Here is a 23,154-nt window from a genome sequence, read left to right as displayed (position 1 = left end):
AAACCGAATATACATCAGAAAATTTTAGCACATGTTTACCAGTTTCAAGTGTCTCACTTTTCTGATACATTAACTTTGCCTCTGTATGCATCTCAGTCAAGGTGAATGCTTTTTACACTTTGAAATTGTTGTACTGTAATGCCCATTAGCAGATGACTCTGTTAAAAGTTACTGTCATGGCATCTACCCACATTTTCTTTGAATTTTCTACTGCACTACCAAAAGATTTAGCATATATATAATACACCAAAATCATAAAGCCACGAACCGGAAGTCACTGCACTGATAATTTGAAGAGATTAAATAAAAAAATATTGTTTTTACCCAGATCTCTATCACTTGCCTAATTTTTTTATTTTTCTCATCTCCAGGTATCATGCTAAAATTAGACTTCCTAAATAAGCACCTTAAACCAGTTTCCCCCCATCACAACAAAGTACTGAATCATGAACATTATCTGTTCATAGAAAATTTACTTTAGACAAAGAAATTTTACCAACAAAAAACTTTTAAAAAGTTCTCACAACTACAGTAAATAACCACTAAAGCACTGTATAACCCAAAAGAAAATTCACTATTGGTTTCCCAAACATTGTGTTTCTGAGGTCCATGGGGTCAACCAAGTAATGCTTTCACAAGAAACCATTGGAATCATATGGAGAAAGCCATAAACACCATACTGGCTTTCAACAATTCTCATATAACAAAATACAGCCCAAGACTAAGGGGTCATTTTATGCAATGTATAAAGAATGTGTTTATTCAACTCATGCAGTTATGTTTGTCTATAGAGTGATTGGAATTTTTCTTTCAGAGTGAAATTTGAAGGAACTTACAGAGGTCACAGAAAGCTAAATTTCTAAATTATTAATCTCTCCTGGAATCGCACAACTATTCATGCAAAAAAATAAGCACTGCCACATCTGTGAAGCTTCTGCTCTGAAAAAATTTGTGGATATAATAGGCCAGCACAATAAGAAAACCACAAACAAGAAGACTTTGAAGACTTAAGTTTCGTTAAAAAGACTTTTCACAACCAACACAAAAAAATTAACTATCAGTGAGAAAAGTGAATTGCTCTGATACCTGGCCTAGAACATCTGCTGTCCCTTTTATGCAAGGGATCATGAAAAAGACTTAGTTGCTGGAGTAAATTGATTAAAGTTAAAGAAGAAGTAGCACATACAAGTGAAGGCAAAACAAGAATCTTAAATTACTTTGCTCCTGAAGACACTAGCCTTAACAAGAGAAAAATCGAGTCTATAAATACTGTATTAGCAGCCAGCCTCAGATGTCATGACATAAAATGATATTAATGATTCAAAAAATATTTTACTTTGCTGCACACTCAAATGAAGTAGCTATGTAAGAACTTTTAGGGCACTTTGAAAGAGGTATACAATAAGGGAGCTACTGAGACGTTCAGAGAGCATAGTGATTACAGGCAAAATCACCAGTAGAATAACATGCTCTCTTCAGGTTAAACCTGGTTATTCCCCAGTAAGTCTCCTCCATTAAATCTGTCCCAGTGATTTTTTTATTCCTTTTGGTAGTTTCAGTAGATGCTCATTAAAATAACCAAAATACAATAAGCCAGGATTTAGATTGCATCACTATATATGCCAAATTATTACTATGACCAACACAAAAAAAGAGGTTCCCATACTTCCTCCAACATAATGGAATTTGAATATCCAGTTATTAGAGTCAATAATCTAGCAAAAAATGTCAGCAACTTACTGGAAATTTTTCTCAAAATATAAATACTGAATGAGATCTGAAAATATTGTTTTGGACTTGAGGGCTATTTGGCTGCTTAAATGACTTCAATAGTAACTTTCTCACTTGATGCTCAGAACTTTGTCCCCTCATTCAGATATTTCATTGCAAATAATACCAGAAAAAAATATAGAGTGCATTCTGCAATAAGAAATATTGACACAGTATTTTCACTAGTTGAGGAGGAAATCCCATATATTCTGGCAGTTAGTAAATTCTCTTCTTGGAAAGTAGCTCAGGGAAAAGAATGAGTGTGAATTCAATCTCAGGGAAAGATAATAAACCCTAGGTCATTTATTCAATGAAATCATGGAAGATATAATTCAAAATATATCTTATAAATAGAAAAAAATACAGAACTGCATCTAGTTGAGCCTTTCAGATCAAACAAATTTGAAATAATTTGAAGTGTCTTTTCCTGAATGCACAAACCATACTTAATAGAAAGCTACAAGGGACATTTTTGACATGATTTGTTTATAATTGAATAAATCTACTACTTTACTTCGGTCCTGACATAAAGAGGTGCTTATTGCCATTCTGTGGTGTTTACCCTTAAATGCATGAACTTGCACAATTACCTCTGAATATTCTCCTCAAGTTCTTCTGAGAAATTCATCTAAAGAGAATCTAAAAAAATTTCTCACAACCAGGGCCAGGAGAGACTATTTTACAGATGTAAGTGAGCGTCTAAATTTACCATAGTGAAACCTCTTAACATACCATTTTAATATTTTCACGAAAATGGATAGGAGAATAGAATTGCCTAACATTAAGACAAATATACGTAGTTCCAATAATTTCCTAAATATTTCATTTCAGCTGACTTATTTTACTATAATCATGGAGATATTTTATAAACAATATTTTTCATCGGCTAAAATTGCTAGTATATGATTAGTAACCAATTTTATCAAGGCTATTTAATATGAGGATTCCTCAAATATAAAGGGGGGGATTCAGTTGAAAGGTAGATCCATCAGTCTAAAAGTCACTCGATGCAATTGACGAAAATCACTGAATAAAATTGATTAATAGAATAATATAAAGTGGAGGATCACAAAAGTAGTGATGGAAACATTCCCTTTCAAAAATATACGTGATGAATACTAATATTTTCAAAAAAAGACCAACGTAGTGCCATTCAAAGGAAAATTACATTATTAAATACTGATGTAGAAATACATAATTAACATGCAGCTAGATATCCATATTCTTGCAAACAATTCACAAGTACTGAGGGGTTTTACTTTTGATGAATCACTATTAATGAAAATAATATGCACAAAATATTTCTGTTGAATTACATTTCACCTACCCACACACTTTATTCAAATTATTAATATACTAAATATGTCACAGAGAAGGAAGTATTGTTAGTAAAACTGAACCCTTATATACGAGGGTCATCCGGAAAGTAGTACCCGTTCGTGCCGCATGAAGTGCTGACGACGAGGGTAGCCGCTGGACGAGGTCAGATAGCTTCAGTGGCTTGTCTGCCTTCTCTGAGCCAAGTTGCGTGACGCTAGCATTGCCTGTGTTGTTTCTGTGATTGTTTACAATGTTTAAAAAAATTGAGAACGCCGCCAGTTGTGAAGTGAGGGCAGTGATTAAATTCCTCAATGCAAGAAACGTTCGCCCATGTGATATTCATCGCCAATTAAAGGAGGTGTATGGAGACAATGTAATGGACGAGTCGTCTGTTCGGCGGTGGTGTCGCAACTTCAACATGGGGAGGGGGAACACACACGACGATGAGCGTTCGGAGAGACCGTCTGTCATTACAGACCAACTGGTGAGCTCAGTTGACGAATTCGTGAGGAACGATCGGCGCGTCACAATTGATGACATCTGTGAGCATTTTCCCAATGTTTCTCGAACAATTGTTCATGAAATTGTTAAACACCATCTGCATTATGCAAAAATTTGTGCAAGATGGGTCCCTCGCGTATCTCAATGAGCTGGCGGCGAAGGACTATGCAGCAGGAATACAGAAACTTGTCACACGTTATGACAAATGCCTTAATTTGCTTGGAGATTATGTTGAGAAGTAGTTTAAAGTATCCTCTTTCAAATAAAATTTTTTATGTTTGTTAATATTCACTTTTGTGTCTTTATTTCACGAACGGGTACTACTTTCCGGATGACCCTCGTAAATGAGCAAATATTCACCAATTATAACCACTATTATTAGTACAAAAATTACAAATCTCAAACCATATAAGATACTGGTTAGTAATGTAATAATCTCTGTAAAATTTGTAGTCACCAGCAAATAATAAATAAAACAAGCTTCAAATTTTCTGGAACAGAAATTCTAACTTACGTACCCAGATAAACTCTAAAATCATCTATGCCAAACCATATTTTTAAGGAAAGCCATACAATTTCTAATGAAAGATCATACACTAGCTTATGAAATTCCACCATGAAAATAACAAATACCTCAGACACATTCAACCATCAAGACACTTGAAATTAACACAGGCATAAAATGGATGATGAAGAGGGAAATGAGAGATGGAATGGTATGGAAAGTACCTGGATGGAAGGAGCGGCTTGGCGAATGACGAGTCTGTGTGGGCCAGGCGATGATGGGTGGGGAAGTCGAGGGGTTGGTGCTGTGGCTGTGGCAGCAGCAGTGGCTCCACCACTACTACTTCCACTTGGAGCAGGGAGAATCTTGGTTGGAGACTTGACTACTGTTGCCGGGACAACAGCAATCTTGGTGGGGGGCTTAGCCTGGGTGGAGTTCATTCTATTCACCACGACACCCTGGCATGCAAAGTGGACATGTATGAGGTTGGATGTTGGAGAGTGAGACAATACAATGAAACCCCAAATTGTTAGTGATCTAGCACCCATAAATAATCCCTCTACAACTAATCAATATTTCCCAATTTCATGCATTAATGTCCCTCAATATTTTCCAAATGTTTTTCTGTATTGTGACTAGAAACAGATTCCTTCTTCTAAAAGCCCTCACAAAATGATCATTTGCAATAACAGGATACTTTTAAGAACCTCCTAATGTACCTATTAGAATGTCTACAACAATATATACTCATAAGGACCTTTTATGTGCCTCAAAAATGACATCTTGTTCCCTACTGCTTTATTTGTTAAAGTTTAAAATTTTGTGAAAACCTGTAGCTTTATGTATTACAAGACAATTTGTTTAAAATAATTATCTTGTAATGTAGCTGATAATGTAATGAATATGATAAGAAACTACCAGTGTGATTTTTCTCCGCAGAGTAAAATATTAAAAGACAATTTGTTAAAAAATGTTTATAATAATTCTCTTACAATATATTTGAAAATGTAATGAATACGATAAGAAACTTCCACAGAGTGTGATCTACTCTGCAGAGTAATTTTGTGTAGACCCATTTGATAAGTTTTCATTTTAGACTTGTGTTGGGTGTTTCATTCTGCGAATTAGAAATGACCCAAGTTCAATGTACTAAATGAGGCAGGAGAAGCTAGATAAGTGAAATAAAAGTGCATATGGCTGAGGGTTGAATTGATGTAGTCCATGGCACCATTCTCTGGCGTGAAAGTATAATTACATCCAGAGGGATTTGAATATATTTTTTCTTTCCTGTATCTTCAAATCTTGAAAATCATGATGATAATGAGATTCTCCAATGATTTTATACTCCTAGTCACATACAACATTAGTAGTTTCATGGTTTTAATTTACTAAGAACAGCACTACTTTTACTCAGAGAAATGTTCCATTTTCAATTGGGGCAATTTGAGAATCTGACATGCAGATTTTGGGTGATAAGAATTCATGCCACACTTTAATAACTTGTTGAGTTATTTGTGAGATGTGCCCCAAAGGAACTAAATATAATAAAAAAAGCACCTTCACTGAACACCAAAATGTAGGTAAGAACTCAAGATGGAGGAAGGAGAAGCACAGAAGCATACAATTGAAAGTTGTGGTCTTTCAGGACCATCAGTATAAAGTATCCAAAAGAGAAGAATAGGTGGATTATTAAAAGGATAATTTTAAGGTATATAGAAAGGTTCAGAATTATTTCACTCATTAAAAAAATAAGAAAAAAGCAAATTAAATAATCTTTCAGCTAAAATCATTTTCAACATGCTTATTCATAGATTATGGGGATAATATTAATATTTTTGCAGTTTTTTTTGACGAAATTTGAAGCATAATAAAATAATAATTTGAAGATAATAAAATGAAGTACAACACTTCTTGAGATGAGATACTTGCAACAAACTTTATTGAATGCTTATCCAAATGTTTTTAACTGATAAACCCTTGATGAATATACACAACTGTGATGTGACTGACCATGTATACCCAGAGGTGTGGTTAAGTGAGACGGTTTCTAGGATTTCCCAATCCACTAGGCTTCAAATGTGGTGGAGGGGGAGATAGTGAAAAAGAAAGGTGGGCAATGAATATGATCAGGTTATGGTGGCATAGGTGCGAATGCATTCACAATATCAGCCTACATGAAACCCACCATCAGAATTGCAATAGCTGCCACCTGCATATAACAAAATTCATTCATATACCATAACCATACGTGGACACAGAATATGCCACTCCACTGAAGATCTTGAAAAATTTACTACTAATACACACTGAATACATACAAATGTAGGTACCCTACGTATTTGCAACTTCTCATTTTCCATCCCATCCTCTTCTCCCGACCCTAAACTCTTACTAGACTCTATACTGATGAAGATGAGCTCTGAACCCTTCAGAAAAATACACCGTTTTCTTTTGTTTCTTACTGCTATCCTTGTGTCATCAATGACACAAGTATTACAAATGTGTGCAATAATAATAATTTCATTATCTATATTAAATGATTTTGTACTTTTCTACAGACTTCGTTGTTGCCCGATGACCTAATGTTGCAAGTCAGTGAAATAAATTGTACCTCAAAATAAAGCCTGTGGAAAAGTACAAAATCTTTTAATATGGATACCAAATAGTGAAGCAGTAAGAAGCCTAAAACAATAAGGTATAATATTATTATGTTTTGCAATATACCAGTGATATCATTAAATTGGATTAAATGGCATTCACAACGAATAATAGACCAAGTTTGAAGATAAATGTAATGAGAGTTAGCTAAATGATAAGAACAACACATTTTAAGCATGTGTTATACAATTGATAAATTCACGTGAGAATAGTTCCAAAATCTGTATTTAAGTATTCCTGTATGACATAAAAGGCTTTAGTCACAAGTCCATCTACATATTACATTTTTAATTCAACATTTCCATGCTTAAAGCTGTTCCACTTAAGGTGAATTTCGAAGAGTTTTCCTCTAAACAGCAAAAGGACTTTTGAGATGCTGAGTCCATAGGAACTTATTTCAGTTTTTGTTTTATTTCTTGTACCAGAAACTTATACAGTATATGGCTATAACACTATTTCTCACAAAGTGTTGTACAATGTTTCTCAGCAGCAGCATTAGCAATAGTGATTGACTATGAAAATACAGCTTGTGTGGCATTGCAACAACTGCTACTTCATTGGCAAATCACTGAATACCTCCTCTCAGCCAAGGAGGCAGGGAACTTTGGAACATCAGTTGTTTGCTCCCATCTCTAAGTTGGAAGGTTGGTTTCAAGAAGGAATTTTTTATTTACAGCCCAGAGTCCTATTGAAACCAGCCACCAGAGAATGCTTGATAAGTGACACTCCAATCAATGGCAAGAGAAAAAGAGGAAGAATGAGAAAGAAGGAATGGCTGGGAAAAATATAATGTTAAATGTAGGAGTATGAAAGGATGTGGCATAAGCCTAGGGTGGCATGCGTGATCTAAAAATTAGTGTTCCTAGCACACTAGTGGCTGAATTCTACCAATAAAGAATGCATAAAAATATTCAATTGCACATACAGAAGTCATTATAAACATGAAACCAAAGCTGTTTGATGCATTCATTCCTTGGTTCCATGTATCTTCCTTTTTCACTTAATGCTTGACAATCTTCTTTTCTCTGGCCTCTCTCCTGAGATGAAATATGTCCACCACCACCCACAGTCAGGTGACTGGCATGGTTTTCTTGCTAAATATATATTAAATTTGTGCCATATATCCAGGTTCATTGACAACATTAAGAAGAGCATACAAATATTATTAAAACTCAGAGGTTCCTTATGGAGTATAGGGTAGCATTTATAGGGCCTTAACTATTATTAGATAACTATTCACCTACCTGTATATCAATTATGAAAAAGAGAAAAGAAGGCTTAGAGAGCTTTGAGATAACTATTTGGAGAAGAATGTTAAAAATAAAATGGATCATGAAAGTAAGAAACAAGGGGATATGAAATGAGTCTGTGAAGAAAGGCAGTTGCTGAACATCACTTAGGACCAGAAAAGGAAATGCCCACAAGCAATGAGAACGAAGTGCTTCTTACAGACATACATGATGATACACAAAAGGGAAAGAGAGAAGGACAAAGAAAAAAGTTTAAAAGAAGGAAGATGGATTGTCAACAATAAGAGAATAGTGGAGGACAGAGTGAGTGGGAGAATAAGCACCTGGAACCAGTAGCAAAAAAAACATGTATGATAATGGTGACAAATTACACGTGGACTCACTTGTGTGAATATTGGATTACGGCCAGAGACCTGTAATATTTCAAACATCTTAGGTTAGAGTATTGCTGATTATTGATACCGATTCAATTGAAGAAATTGAGGTGTTGTTATATTGATGATATATATATATATATATATATATATATATATATATATATATATGTGTGTATATGTATGTATATATACACACACACACACATACATACATATATAAATAAATATATATACATACATACATATATATATATATATATATATATATATATATATATATATATATATATATATATATATATATATATATATATATATATATATATATATATATATATATATATATATATATATATATATATATATATATATATATATATATATATAACACTTTTTGAAAGTCTCACAGACGTGAATAATAATGTGTAACACTTAGCACTAGTGGACACAGACAAAAACACAGAAACACACAAAAAAGAGACTCACTATTTTTCGAATTTTCGGTGGTCGTTACCACCTTTATCAAGGAAGAGAGGGACAGAACTGAAGGGAATATGAGGGCTGGAGCGGTGGATGGAAGGGGAAGGTGGGGAGAGAATTCCGAAGGGACGGGTTTGGAGGGGCAGCGTTAGAAGGGTGGGGAAAATGTAGAAGGTGATGGGGGTGGAAGGGGGATGAAAATATAATTGAAGCAGGGTAATTAATACCTAATATTAATTCCTGGCCAGTTCCAGGACTCCAAGAGCCAGATGAAGGATTGCTCTAATGTTTTCAGTTTCAGAGGAGGATCAGAGGGTGGGAGGGATGCTATGATGGATACACTATAGCATTTATCAAAGGGAGTGTTGTGTTCGGAGGCGTGTTTGGGGATAGGGAGCATATCAATTAAGGAAGAGTTTTTGCATGAGGCTCGGTGGTTGTTGATTCTGATATTGAGGGGTGTGGTGCACTGCCCAATATAATAGGCAGGGCAAAGTTGGCACTTCAGAAGGTACACTACATTGCTTGCTACTTGCACATCTAGCAATGTAGTGTACCTTCTGAAGTGCCAACTTTGCCCTGCCTATTATATTGGGCAGTGCACCACACCCCTCAATATCAGAATCAACAACCACCAAGCCTCATGCAAAAACTCTTCCTTAATTGATATGCTCCCTATCCCCAAACACGCCTCCGAACACAACACTCCCTTTGATAAATGCTATAGTGTATCCATCATAGCATCCCTCCCACCCTCTGATCCTCCTCTGAAACTGAAAACATTAGAGCAATCCTTCATCTGGCTCTTGGAGTCCTGGAACTGGCCAGGAATTAATATTAGGTATTAATTACCCTGCTTCAATTATATTTTCATCCCCCTTCCACCCCCATCACCTTCTACATTTTCCCCACCCTTCTAACGCTGCCCCTCCAAACCCGTCCCTTCGGAATTCTCTCCCCACCTTCCCCTTCCATCCACCGCTCCAGCCCTCATATTCCCTTCAGTTCTGTCCCTCTCTTCCTTGATAACGACGGTGGTAACGACCACCGAAAATTCGAAAAATAGTGAGTCTCTTTTTTGTGTGTTTCTGTTTTTGTCTGTGTCCACTAGTGCTAAGTGTTATACATTATATATATATATATATATATATATATATATATATATATATATATATATATATATATATATATATATATGATGTAGCTTAATAAATAACACAGTTTCACGCATAACATGATGGAAATCCTTCATGATGAAAGAAGACACTTCTTTTTCACATAGAATTTTTTATTACAACCTAGGTTTTGTTTCAGCGTAACATCTTCAGGTTTATTTTTTTCCATCTCCATGACTATACAATTTCATTAGGAAATCCAGTGGAGGACAGTTGTTTCATTAGACATTTTCAGTGGAAAATAGAAACAGTGTTTTGTTGACTGCAGGTTTCGATTTTGAAAGCTTGTAAACAAAAAATAAAGAATATAGGAATATGGCATCAATATCGCAAAATTTTGGCTGTCACCACCTTATTTTCTTGGGAATGATTGATGAAGGAATATTGTAGTGTGGGAGTAAAAATTAAGACCAATGAATGCAGTTAAATAATAGTCTGAGAAATGAAAGAAGGGGATATGATTACCTAGAATTATCATGGAAAACATTCAAAATCTAGTTTTTCCAGAAGCTAAATGAAGATACATTATGATGAAAGAAGACACTTTGCTTTTCCTCATAGAATTTTTTTATCACAACCTAGGTTTCATTACAGCGTCACATCTTCAGGTAAAAATCCACTGTTATGGCATCATCAGCAGTTTTTTGAATATTTAATTAGATGGGAGAAAATAATAAGTAATGCTACATATTTAGTCATATTATTAGGCGCATATTTTAGAGAGAATTTTTTTCTTTCTGATCAATGATACTTAAGACTGTAGTTAGGCACAATGCTAAACTAACATGCACCACCCAGAGATGCATGACGTTTCCCATTTTCAGAGATACCTATAATTTCCACTAATTGTGCTAATTAATTTAAGCACAACAGTACAGCTGAAACAGGAAAGTTCTGCTCTTCATAATATGGTAAGCAAATGATTCATATATTAATACATATGCATCAACTGCAATTAAAAACCCATCATTCCACTGTAGCAAACAGTTCTATTTGAGATTCCTTGGGTATACAAACGGTGCATGTTTGTAATTTTGATCTATTATAACATTACTCCGGGGAAGCAATCCCCTCACATAATGCATGGACACTGTGCAAGTTCAATAATGATACAGATAAACAGGGAGGCTAAAAAGTATGTTATCACTAAGCAGAGGCAGTTATGTGATTTCTGACTCAGATCAGGAGAAGCAAAAGAGAAGAGTACAGGTCTATGAACTGAAAAATGGAAAAAACAATAGCTACATCTCAAAAGAAGCAGAATTATTGAAGATAAAAGATGTCACAGGGTGGCCACTCATTCATGTGTTTTCATTCCACGATTGTTCCAAGGAAAGTTCCATCCTCTTTCCTAATTTTTTCATCTGAGTGTTTTAAATATGAAATAATCTGAAAACTCACCTCTAAGCTACTGGTTTTTGATTTATATTCTATTTGGAGGCTGTTTGAAAAAGGGACCTCATAGGAGTTTTGGAAAAGGAAATTCAATTTGCAGTGCAGGATTTTGTCTTCTGTCAACGGTGGGGTTAAGGTGTTCGCACAGCCACAAAAATGATAGGAGGGACCCTGCTTTGTTTAAAGTGGCTGGCTAAGCAGTAAGTAAAGCAGGATGGGGAAGACAGATACATGCACAGCCTACATGGAATTTGGAAAGGAGGAGAAACCCCATTACCACATCTAAATTAGCACTGCTTGACTTCTCTCATTCTGAGATCCACCCTTTCCCTAGGAATGAGACCTCTCCGGTTTCTTTTCCCTCTTAACACCCATCATCATGAAATAATTTGTGAGTTAGAACAAGCTTTACTGAAGTCCTCCATGATAAGGTGGTTCAAAGTATACATTAGGAAGGAACCTTAGAAAATCTGATTGATGTAAATTGTACGCATATTATGAATCTTAAAAATACATCTAACACTCAAACCATATTGCCTTATTCCCACGCCAGTTGGATTTTCCTTTCAATGGCTAGTGAGTCTGCTTAACTAAACAGACCAATCAAATAAATAAACAACTCATTAAATAGACTCTTTTTAGGCCAAATTTTAGTAATTTTTACTTTGAACTGCAACAACCTTTTTTCCTGGATTTATGCTCTTTATTTTTGGGGCAGATCATGCATTATTGAATTAATTGATGAAAACAACTTTTCAGACCATATCATTAATATGGAAAATAGAAATAGATTAATGATGGACCAATATATTGTCCATAAACAGATATTACATTTTTGGATTTAGTTTTACCAGTGATATTTTTGGTCTCAGAATGCCTTTACATTGGAGAGTCATTTGGATTAAGAAAGCTGAATGGATTCATTAAATAAAAATTTAGAAAGGAAAAATCATATTTTGGCTTTGAACATATAAAATATACATACTTTGCAAAAACACATATGTCCTTTAAAAAAACTAATTCTTGGAACTTACATGACTTTGTGAATCACACTTTTCCAAATGTAAATCATTCTTATTGAATCCTCTATACATGTAAATCATTCATTCTAAAAAGAAGTTACTTTTAATCCCACCAATAACGGTATTTACTCCTCAATTAAATTTAATCCAGCCAAAAGTGGAAAGGATGGACACAAGGGGACATGTATAACACATCATAACATATCACATGCTAATTTCATACTCCACAAAAATATTTTGTGACTTTTGAATACGACTAAAAAGTCTAATTCAAGGTCAAAACCAGCATACAGGAGAGAGACATCACCAAATAAGCAGACTGATGTGTTCAGGTTCAAAAAGCCTGCCACCAGTGATTGAACAACCAACCAAATATGAACTGACTCAGCCAGGTAAGAGAAGGATCAAGTGATCAGGCAGAAGTAAAAGGCCAGCCTGCTTTGGCTTCTTCTCATTACATTCTGAGGTGTGATACAACCAATCTCTCCATGTCTGGCAAAGTGTAGGATGCATTTTGCAGTTCTCTAATGAACCCACAATATCATAAACATATATTGGGATTCAAATAGACACACTAGGTTGATTTGGAAACTGTGTGTTAACCATCTATTGAACAAATTAAACCCAACTTGCAACCTAATGATATTCATCCTGTAAAGTATCATCAAGTAAAGTCCAGTAGACAGAATGATTGACTACTGACCATAGATAGCTTGGGTTCAATTCCAGGTGCTGCCACTAGGCACCTCAGCTCCATCCAAGCTATGCGATTTTTCAAGCTCCAAATACTCATGTGAAACCACAGGTGGTACAGGGAAATGAACTGGACATTTTACTCTTAGGTGTGATTTTGACATGCCATTAGGCTTAGTATTAGATGAGTTTTACTTTAACCTATCAAAACAACCTTCGGGTTGATTACTGGGGTGAGGTGCAAAGAGATATATATATATATATATATATATATATATATATATATATATATATATATATATATATATATATATATATATATATATATATATATATATATATAAATAACCTCAGAACTTTGTATTTTAAGGAATTCTACTTCTACATTATGTACATTATTAAATGTTTTACTAGAATTTTTCTTATAAAGATTTTTAAAAAATAAAAAAGAGCCTCATGTTTTTATTATTAATAGGGATTATAATACTTCCCGACACCCAATTTTCAGAAAACTTATTTCTTCTCCCATTCATCAATATTTGTTATATCAATACGATAACTTTTTATGACAGACATATATCAAGATGAAATATCAAGGCTCCAAATAATTGTAATACAAACTAATAGCCTATATTTCAAATAGTGTCAGGAATAAGGAATATTTTCATGGCTCTATTATCCTGGAACATCTCTTATAAACTCATCCTCCAATTTATATCAATTTAATATAAGTCAGCTTTTTCGGCAGACATGCCTTTCATAAATCTAGGAATTACTCTATTCAATCTCAAAACTATCTAGGGCTAGTATAACTTCACTTTAGGATAAATATGAGGTTCTAGCAGAATGGAAATGAAGGTTTCATTCTAAATGAGACTAAACCTATCCATTAATACCTACAAATATTTCTCTAATACACATTAATCAAAATAGGGGCCAGGGTCACTATAACTTGGCAATCTTACACCCTGTGATGTTTAACATTGAACCCTCTTCAATTCATATCTCCCTCACAGGCTGATGGCAATGAGATCATTTGAGTGGAAGTGATAGGATGTACTATCTTGTTCATATTACTGAATGTCTCGTTTATTTGATAGGTCAGAAACTTTCCAGACAACCCTAGTCGACATCGTCAGAGACACATTGTGGTACTCATTTTTCCTATGCACGAATTGCAAACAACAAAATCAAACTCAAGATTCTAAAATTTCAAATGACTATGCCCGAGTTTTATCCATGGGTCAAGCCTAACAATTATTGCATCTTTTACAACGATGTGAGCTCGAGAGTTGTATGTATATGAGCTAACTTGTATTCTAGTGTATCCATGAACTTTCTTATGCATGGATTGTGCCCTAACACCCCCACCACTACTCATTACTCCTGCAGGGTATTATGTATACACAGGGTGCGGCGCTTAAATCCAGACAAATTTCAATTTGAATTTCCCCCATATCGCAGTTCCACTGGAGGTTGCAACTGGCATTCTTGAAAGCTATAGGCATCTAGTAAACAGTCATAACCTCAAAATGCCCGAGATGTAATGTACAAGTGCAGAGTACAATCGAAGAGCCGCTATCATCGAAAGTGTTTGCGCTGGGCGTTATATTTCGAAATAGTTCGATTCTTCTGGTAGCCCAGATCAACTGTTTATGATATTGTGGCTAAATGCTTCGGAGAAGTCTGGTGAATGTTTCGTTGACCCAGTGAGGAAATCTCATCCGAGGAAATGCGTTCTTGTCTGGATTTAAGTGCCGCACCCTGTACAGGAATATTTATCTCCTGAAAAGTTCTCTCTTCTTTAGAATAACAACTGTAAACCTCTCAGGCAAACACTTCAGAAAGTATGTAAAGATTCCAGAGAAATAGTTGAGGGTGGAAATTATTTTCCCACTTGAGAAATTAGACACAGCATCAATTTACGAACCTGATCTTTCTTGACAAAAGAGGCATTCTTAATAACATTTTCTACACCTAAAAGAAGATCATCAGAACATAAATTTTGTGGTAGCATGACTTTCTCTTCATTGATGTCCAACTTTTATGATTGTGTACTTTCTACATTATCTTCCAAAATGCACTTTAGGGTCTGCAGCAATTTACAAAGTATTTAGAGATTTGAGTGGCAAAAATAGAGTAATTAGTTCAAGAACTGAGAAAGTTAATAGTGAAGCACTCTCAATGCTTGTCTCCTTTTAAAATAATTTCAAATCTCTTTGACCATGAGGGCAAGAAAATTCACTTTCAAGTAACATTTACATTGACTTTCAATAACTCTTTTTAAGTATGCTTCTAAAGACATCAAATGTTTTTCAAAACGACAGAAAGAAAATATCTGTAATTGCCATTGTTTCAAATATATTTAATACAATTTAGGGAGTAAAGTGAATTATACCAAAATATTCTAATATACATACAATCAATATTCCAAATAATAACTAAAGTTAGTGCAACAATATGAAACAAGAGATAAGAATTAATGCTGATGAACTTCCACGCAACCCATTTAGTTTTTCAAAGTGGTATTCTTGATGTATATATTGCACAATTAAATAGCACCACCATTTTATTTTTGCAACTTCCACATGACTACAGTCTATGTCCTGCCTGTCCCAAACTGAAGATAATGCAAGGCCACACTCATTGATGGAAGAGAAGTCATCAATTAGAACAGGACAGGTGGGTAAACACCTACCATAATTCAGGACCATACAGGGCATAGTAGGATGGTGGATGAGTATTGAATACAAAAAGTATGAAAAGTTTTATTGAAGAAGTTACCTATAAATACATAGGATAATGGAAAGTGAAAAAGGGTAGTGGAAAGAGAAAGTGGTCCAGCCCTTTCTTATTCTGTATTGTGACTTCAGCTCATAATTCATAGGGTATATGATAAGCTGCCACACATGCAGGGGGACTAGGAAAGCAGGCAGATGCAAAGGACAGGTTACTCCAGCTCCCACACATCTTGAAACTAAATGGTAACTTAAAACCTTAATTTTAGGGAATTTTTTTATAGCGCTTAGAGAAATGTAAAGAAATTCAATGAAACTATAGGATTGTGAATAACAAACATTAATAATCATTTTGAAACTTTAACTAATGACTGCCACATTCTGTACAAGAATTAATAAAAATTAGTTTCTAGGGGAATTCAATGGACAACCCAGTACAAAATGATGATATCAATATGAGAGGCATATTTGTAAGATGATGTCACAAAGAAGAAAAATAATAACTGCCATTAGCTACAGCTTGGGACTAACCTGACCCAGGAGTAATACATTGAACCTAAACAGGGGTGAATCTCAAGGGATATAACTAAGAAAGGCCGGCAGGCTGATAAATGAACTGAATTATAACGAAAAAGGAAAGAAACCTACAATAAACATTTCTGGGTACCAAGTAAATAAAACTGAGCATTTGGGAGAATGATCCCTTCCGCAAATTTCCACACCCAAATCCACTCTATTCCATGTCAGTGTGCAGTGCTCTGCGCAGGGAGGTTTCCAAATGATACTACCAAAAAAAATTCCTTATGCAATTTTTAAGTACTCTCGGGGTCTGAATCAACAAAAAACTCTATTTAGCTGTATAGGCATAAGATGAAATCTGCCAAAGCAAAGAGATTTTAGTTGAGTTAGTTATTTTATTATTAAACCTGTTCACAGCTAATAAATGTTCTCTTAAATGTGGTTACAAACACAAATTCTGAATATGAATCATCGATGGATGAGATTATTAGCAATGATCTCACATGATCCATGGCCATACAATGCTCTTGTGTCAAGATGGCCATTTCCAAAAGGGGTGATCCTAAATATTTTAGTTTGGCTGACTTGGGAGATGACTAACTGATGACTGCCAGATGAATTAAAATGGACCCAAAACACTATCCTATTCCTGATGCAAATTCAGAGATACTGTCCAATATTCACAATGCTCATAATCCATTTCATTGCTATTAGTGAACAGGTAAAATTCCTATGAAGGGGGTTCTCTATTGGAACTAACAAGAATGACCTTCACAAAATATATGATGGGTTATGATATATTGCTTCCATTGTCTTACTGAACAATGACTAGTTTTCCATACCCCCAAAGATTCCAGCATGAGATTGTTAAATAAAGAAAACCTACAGAATTCTAGAGATAAATGATGATTGAAAGCTGTATATTTGCAGAATTAAAGGAGATTACATAGATAATTACCAAAGGCACTTTTGAAATATATATTATAAACACATGCCCCTGAGGAGTTCTACCATTTTTGACAGGGATTGTCATACTCTATGCTGTTAAATTATCAAATAAATTATCTTTTTATTTTTAATGTCAATTTTTGATCATGTGAAGTCTACTTGAGTCAATTTAGGACCATATAAAGTCTCAATCATATGACCAAACACTAAATGTTAAAAAAAAATTTTACCTGTACTAAAAAATATATAACTTTGGAGAAAGGAACATTTGACTATAAATGTTTTATGCCTTCTAAAACAGGAAATGAAAGCTATTCTATAACCAAAATCAAAATCTATGGTCACACCCTTTTTCAAACTTACAAAATGTTAACCTTACCCTTGGACCTTTCCCGCAAATACTAATTTTCATTTACACCATGCACAGGACAATTTTAATATGTAAAAAACATTCAACCTAAAGGACTCCATCCAGTAGCATCTTTATTTTCAATAACTTACCTTCAACTATGGAGTTAACACAATCCATTCCCATATTCAAAATTAACCTTGGGTATTATAGTAAATTACATTAGTGGCTGAGTTTGTTTTAGCAATCAATTTGCCTGCTTTAAGGGTATTAAATATTAAAATACATTGCACAGCCATAATTGGTGTCAATTATCAATTCTTGATAGTAGTATAATTTAGGGGACCGACTACTAAGGTAATTTGTGCCATAAAGGATGGACAGGAAAGGATGAAGGGTGGAGAGAAACCCAGCATCAGCATTAGCCCACTCTTAACGAAAGGCACCAAGGGTTTTTAGCTTAGCTTAATGTCCCATCTGATGGACATCTCAATTCTTGATTAAAATGTGATATACTCTCTTGGACTCAAACAACTGTGAACTATTTTCTTTGTTCATAGCTCTTAGGATTAATAATAATACATTTTACAAATAAACATAATTGCATGATTACAAATATATGTCCAATTTTGCTATTGCTGATGGATCTTCTTTTACAATCAACACAGCCGATGAAAATAAAATCAAATGCAATTCAAAATATTATCATTTATCATTGAAAACACATTTCAGTTTTTTTCTTCAAAATTTGATATTCAAATTTATTCTCTATAAATTACACTGCTCAATAAACTTCATTATAACGACACTACTGCAAAATTTAAATTTTTATGGAAAAATAACTTTGTAATCAGGAATTAAAGTGAAAATGATTTTACTGTTTTGTTGGTCTAACAGTGCCTTTCACCAAAATCTCATTGAGTGTTTATATAAAAGGACCCTTTTCATATTGATCACAAAACTTTTACACATGTAATTTCATGTGTGACAGGAATACAAAATGTGTCAAAAAAAACATTGTGTGGCTTACAGCTCAATTATTCATCCACTTACAAAACAAAGATTGTTAATCACCTAATATGACAGTAATGAACCTTAAACATGACAGCTTCAGGTTTCACTTTGTGGAATTCCTTCATTATGAGGGCAAAAAGAAACTTAATATTTCCACTAAAAAGATTTTAATATTTCACGATCAAGGTTTCCATGCTACACATCATCATCAGGTAACGTACATCAACATTTTTCACCTTATATAGACCTTATAAACTAAATAGTGCAGACTGCAATGCCATCAATATTCGACAGACAGGGAGGACACTCGATATTAGGATCAAAGAACACCGTTTATGCTTTACAAAGAAAGACAACAGATCCCAAATCGCCAAACACCTCTTAGATAAAAATCACACCAGTAACTTCACAGCAGACATTCTTCACACTGAAATGAAAGGACGTAGGTTGAATGCTTTGGATGAGTTCAAAATTTGGCAATCCCTTCAGCCTGACAGGTTTGAGGTGGTCAATGAAACATTATACCTCTCCCGTTCCCTCCTAAAATTCTTAAAAGACTCCAATATCTTTCTGCACCAACCCTACCCCAACCAAGGCAGTGATGATCATCGACCGTCCCTCAATAAAGGTCATACCATTGTAGACAAACACCCCCCTAAATAAATGTAGAACACAATGTGTTTGTTTTTTTTCCGCTACTATTTCTAAGAATGGTGGAGTGTTACACTGTTTTTTCATTTAATGATCACTTAATTAATTTAAACTTTCACAAATTTGAGCCAGTAACCTTCCAATACATAGGCTCCCCCTCCCCTTGACCACTAATAGGCTGCTGCACCCAAACTCAACTTACCCCCTCTCCTCTCCCTTGCTCCCCTTTTGGAGCCAAACTACACAAGGTGAAAAATGTTGATGTATGTTACGTGATGATGATGCACAGCATTGAAACCATGGTCGTGAAATATTAAAATCTTTCTGGTGGAAATGTTAAGTTTCTTTTTACCATCATAGTAATGAACCTCTTCGGAATGATTATGCATTAGACTATACCTAGCTGAATTGAAAAACTCTAAGTAGTAACAAGGAAAGTTCTCTCTCCAGCAAGGTAAATAGCTCAATTCAAGCATGCAGGACCACTTTGAGCAAAAATGCATTTTCACTCTAAGTTAATTTAATATTCAAAGTTTAAGCCAAAACTGAAGGTAGTAAGGGATATTTTCTTTTCTAATGACGTTATTTTCTAATGATGATCAGGATATACAATTATACTGCAGTACTGAGAGTTTTATTTAATTATTGATCAAATTAATCATGAATAAGAAAACTAGTGCTATTTAATAAGTAACATTTTATGACAAAACAAAAAATTATAAAAATTGGGTAGTTATTAGGGTTTTGAGGTAGGATACTCAGGTAATGGAGGAAGAGTAGATAGAAACTCCACATCAGCATTAGCCTACTCTTGACCAAATGCATCAAGGGGTCCACAGTAGTATGTCCCATTCAATGGAAAGCCTACTCCACTGAAAATGCTCTCTTCATAATAAAAATAATAATAAAAGATCATTCTTGGGGTAAGATTGAGACTAGACAGTCCCTTCTTCCACCTGATAACTATGAAAAAATTCTGCTACCATCATGATTTGATTCTGGACCCTCATGGTGGGAAGCAGGTGCACTAGATATTGCATCAACCTGATCCCCACAAAAAATTATAACAATTTCACAGTACTTTACATATACACACCACAATATAAAATGACCCAGCGACAGTATCCTATCCGAGAAATCAAAATTACTAACTTGTTTCACAGTCGTTCGAGGCAGGATCTGTTGCACTTTACCAGGTGTTAATAAACCCATTTGCTGTGCCTGCGCCAATGTTATTGCCTTTGTTGGACTAGCCAGCAACGTTGTTACACCCGTTTGGCCACCTCCAAGAATTTTTACCTGCTGAGTTGAAGCAACATTCTCTGTCCGATTTGCCACTGATACTATAGGTCGGGCTTGAGCTGAATTTGGATTACCAGTAATAATCACCTTGGCAATAACCTAAGATAAACAAATACCACAACTTTAATAACATAAATAATAAATCAATTATTTGTCATTTGACCTTTTTAATATATCTTGCAACACCTGAAGTGACTAGTCTGCCACTTGACCATACTTGCAAAATGTAGAAAAATATGCTGATTCTTTAATCTGATCTACACGTATTTATTTTCCTCCCCATTCACAAAAAATATCCTGTAAACATTACACTATCATTCCTTACCACTTCAGCCAAAGAAAATGATACTTTTAATCAATTGGATATTTCTAAATTTTTGCAACAGCACCACCTTCTCTTCCTAAATGTCTCTGCATAATCTGCACAAATATGTATACACTCACTTGATAGGCACTTTTCAATTTTTTTTCTATTATGAAATAATGAACATAAGTATGATGCTTGTAATGAATATATTCTTCCTCATATTTTTGTGGAGTTTTACATTCGGAAATTGTATCCAATGAAGTAAGCATTCATTTGAAATCACCCTCTCTAAACATACAATACTTATATTGGGACATCTGGACAGTCATCAAAATATGGCATTTTCTGTCATATTGGCCTAAGTTCTCTCCACATTGCCAGGCCAGGAGTAAAAACTAATAAAAAGGTACAGCTGACCATATCACTAACTTATGTGGGATTTTTCAGCACAAATTAACAATCCACGACAAGATGTTACAGTTAAAGCAACAAGAAAACAGTTTATTTTTATGTTCGACATTTATTTCCTGAAATCATGTCCTAAATATACATGTACATCCTGAGGAAAAGAATAAATTTTTCTTATAGTAGATTTAATTAATATGATTTTATGAATTATCATCCTTTTACAACTAACTGTATGACTTCAGCAGTCATAGATGGTCCTTAAAGGGAAGTAAGCAATACCACTTCAGCATTAATACAATCTACAGTATTTCCAGAAAAATGCCTGTCTCTTATGCTATTTTCTAGAGTTGTTTATTTGACTGTACATTTCTTTTGGGTAAAACCAATGTAGACATGGTTAGATTGTGGCATGCCATAATAAGAAATTAAAAGTGCTTTGTAAAATTCCACACTATTCAATACAGTTACTGTACAGATTATAAAGCTGATGCATCATTATTAATAGGTAGATGGTTTAAAATAAGGCTAGATCCCATTCCTGTTCTATTCCTGTATCTCCCTCCTCCCATTATTGCTCAAGTTAAAACATGAACATCAACAGGTTACAACCTCCTGATTAAGATGTAGTAATCTTTTGATGATGATAACTTACCATCAAAATCAGTTGGATTCTTTCATTGAATTACACAAAATATTGCAGTGGGCTTTCTACATATAACTTTTCATTAGACTAGTTGGACTCACAACCCTGTTCCTCACTCAACCATCAGCAGCAGGTAGTAACATTAGGGAAATGAGTCCCAGTCTGGTGCTTTAAATGCCTCAACAAAATTTCCCAGGTATTTCAAATAGCAAGATAAAAAATTTATTTCTGCCTATAGCTATAGATAAACACTTAAACTAGGTAACTAAAGATCGTAAGAAGAAATCATCTAGCAGACAGATTAGGAACACCTTCTATTCATGTGTGCAATACTCACTGGGCCACAACTTCCACTGGCAGGACGTTTTACTGGAGCTGCTGGTGGCCCCACTACACTTCGAACTGTAGAAGTAACAAAATTTCCACTGGTGGTGGTTGTAATTCTCTCTGATGTACCAGTAGGGCGCTGTATTACCACAACAGAAGGTGCAGTACTGCAGAAGTTCAAATGAACAAGCAAATTACAACTCGTGTTTCTAAAAACATACAGGGTACATATGTTTCTTTGTAAATGTCTCTTACCTACAATTTTGATGAGTAAGTTACCTTATTACTTCAATTTGTATCAAATATAAAAACAAAATAACAAACATTAACTGGTACTAAAAATATGAGTCCTTTATGAAGACAAAATTTAGAGTAGGACCCACAAGAAAGAAACAGAAAGCTACTGAAAACTAATCAACTTCACAGCACATACAATCATGGAATTAGGGTATATTGGACTAAAATATCTAATTTTACTTTGTAAAATAATTATTGTTCAATCCCATTATTTTGCAGATTCTACAAATTAAAAATCCTACATGTAATAAGCATCCATTCTAATTGCAAACCACACAGAAATAATTCCTCAATGGGACAAATAACAAATTGTCCAAACAAATGGCCTGACTAGGGATTACTGTAGCATTTCAATATCAAAATAAACTCTGAAAATGTAATAATGATTTATAATCTCCAACCTTAAGGGAGTATACAACAACTAGCAGACTTAGAGAGCCTGAGGCCAAGATCATGCCATTCAGAGATGAAGAATTTAGTGTGAGGTGGAATACCTGACATCTAG

General features: G+C 34.6%; 1 protein-coding gene across 1 annotated transcript in view; it reads right to left on the bottom strand.

Moving 5' to 3' along the window:
- LOC139698424 (protein lin-54 homolog) overlaps window positions 1-23,154 on the bottom strand; it is a 62,989-nt gene that overhangs the window by 26,501 nt on the left and 13,334 nt on the right. Inside the window, exons 3-5 of the mRNA XM_071597324.1 lie at window positions 22,363-22,519; window positions 20,518-20,766; window positions 4,321-4,554 (exon numbers count right to left, since the gene is read on the bottom strand). Coding sequence (XP_071453425.1) covers window positions 4,321-4,554; window positions 20,518-20,766; window positions 22,363-22,519 — 640 coding nt within the window. The remainder of the gene's footprint in view (window positions 1-4,320; window positions 4,555-20,517; window positions 20,767-22,362; window positions 22,520-23,154) is intronic.

Source organism: Hetaerina americana, unplaced genomic scaffold, assembly GCF_022747635.1.
Source record: "Hetaerina americana unplaced genomic scaffold, ioHetAmer1.1.p SCAF_85, whole genome shotgun sequence".
Taxonomy (NCBI): domain Eukaryota; kingdom Metazoa; phylum Arthropoda; class Insecta; order Odonata; family Calopterygidae; genus Hetaerina; species Hetaerina americana.
The sequence above is the reverse complement of the archived record's forward strand: the minus strand, read 5'-3'. Positions and strand labels throughout refer to the sequence as shown.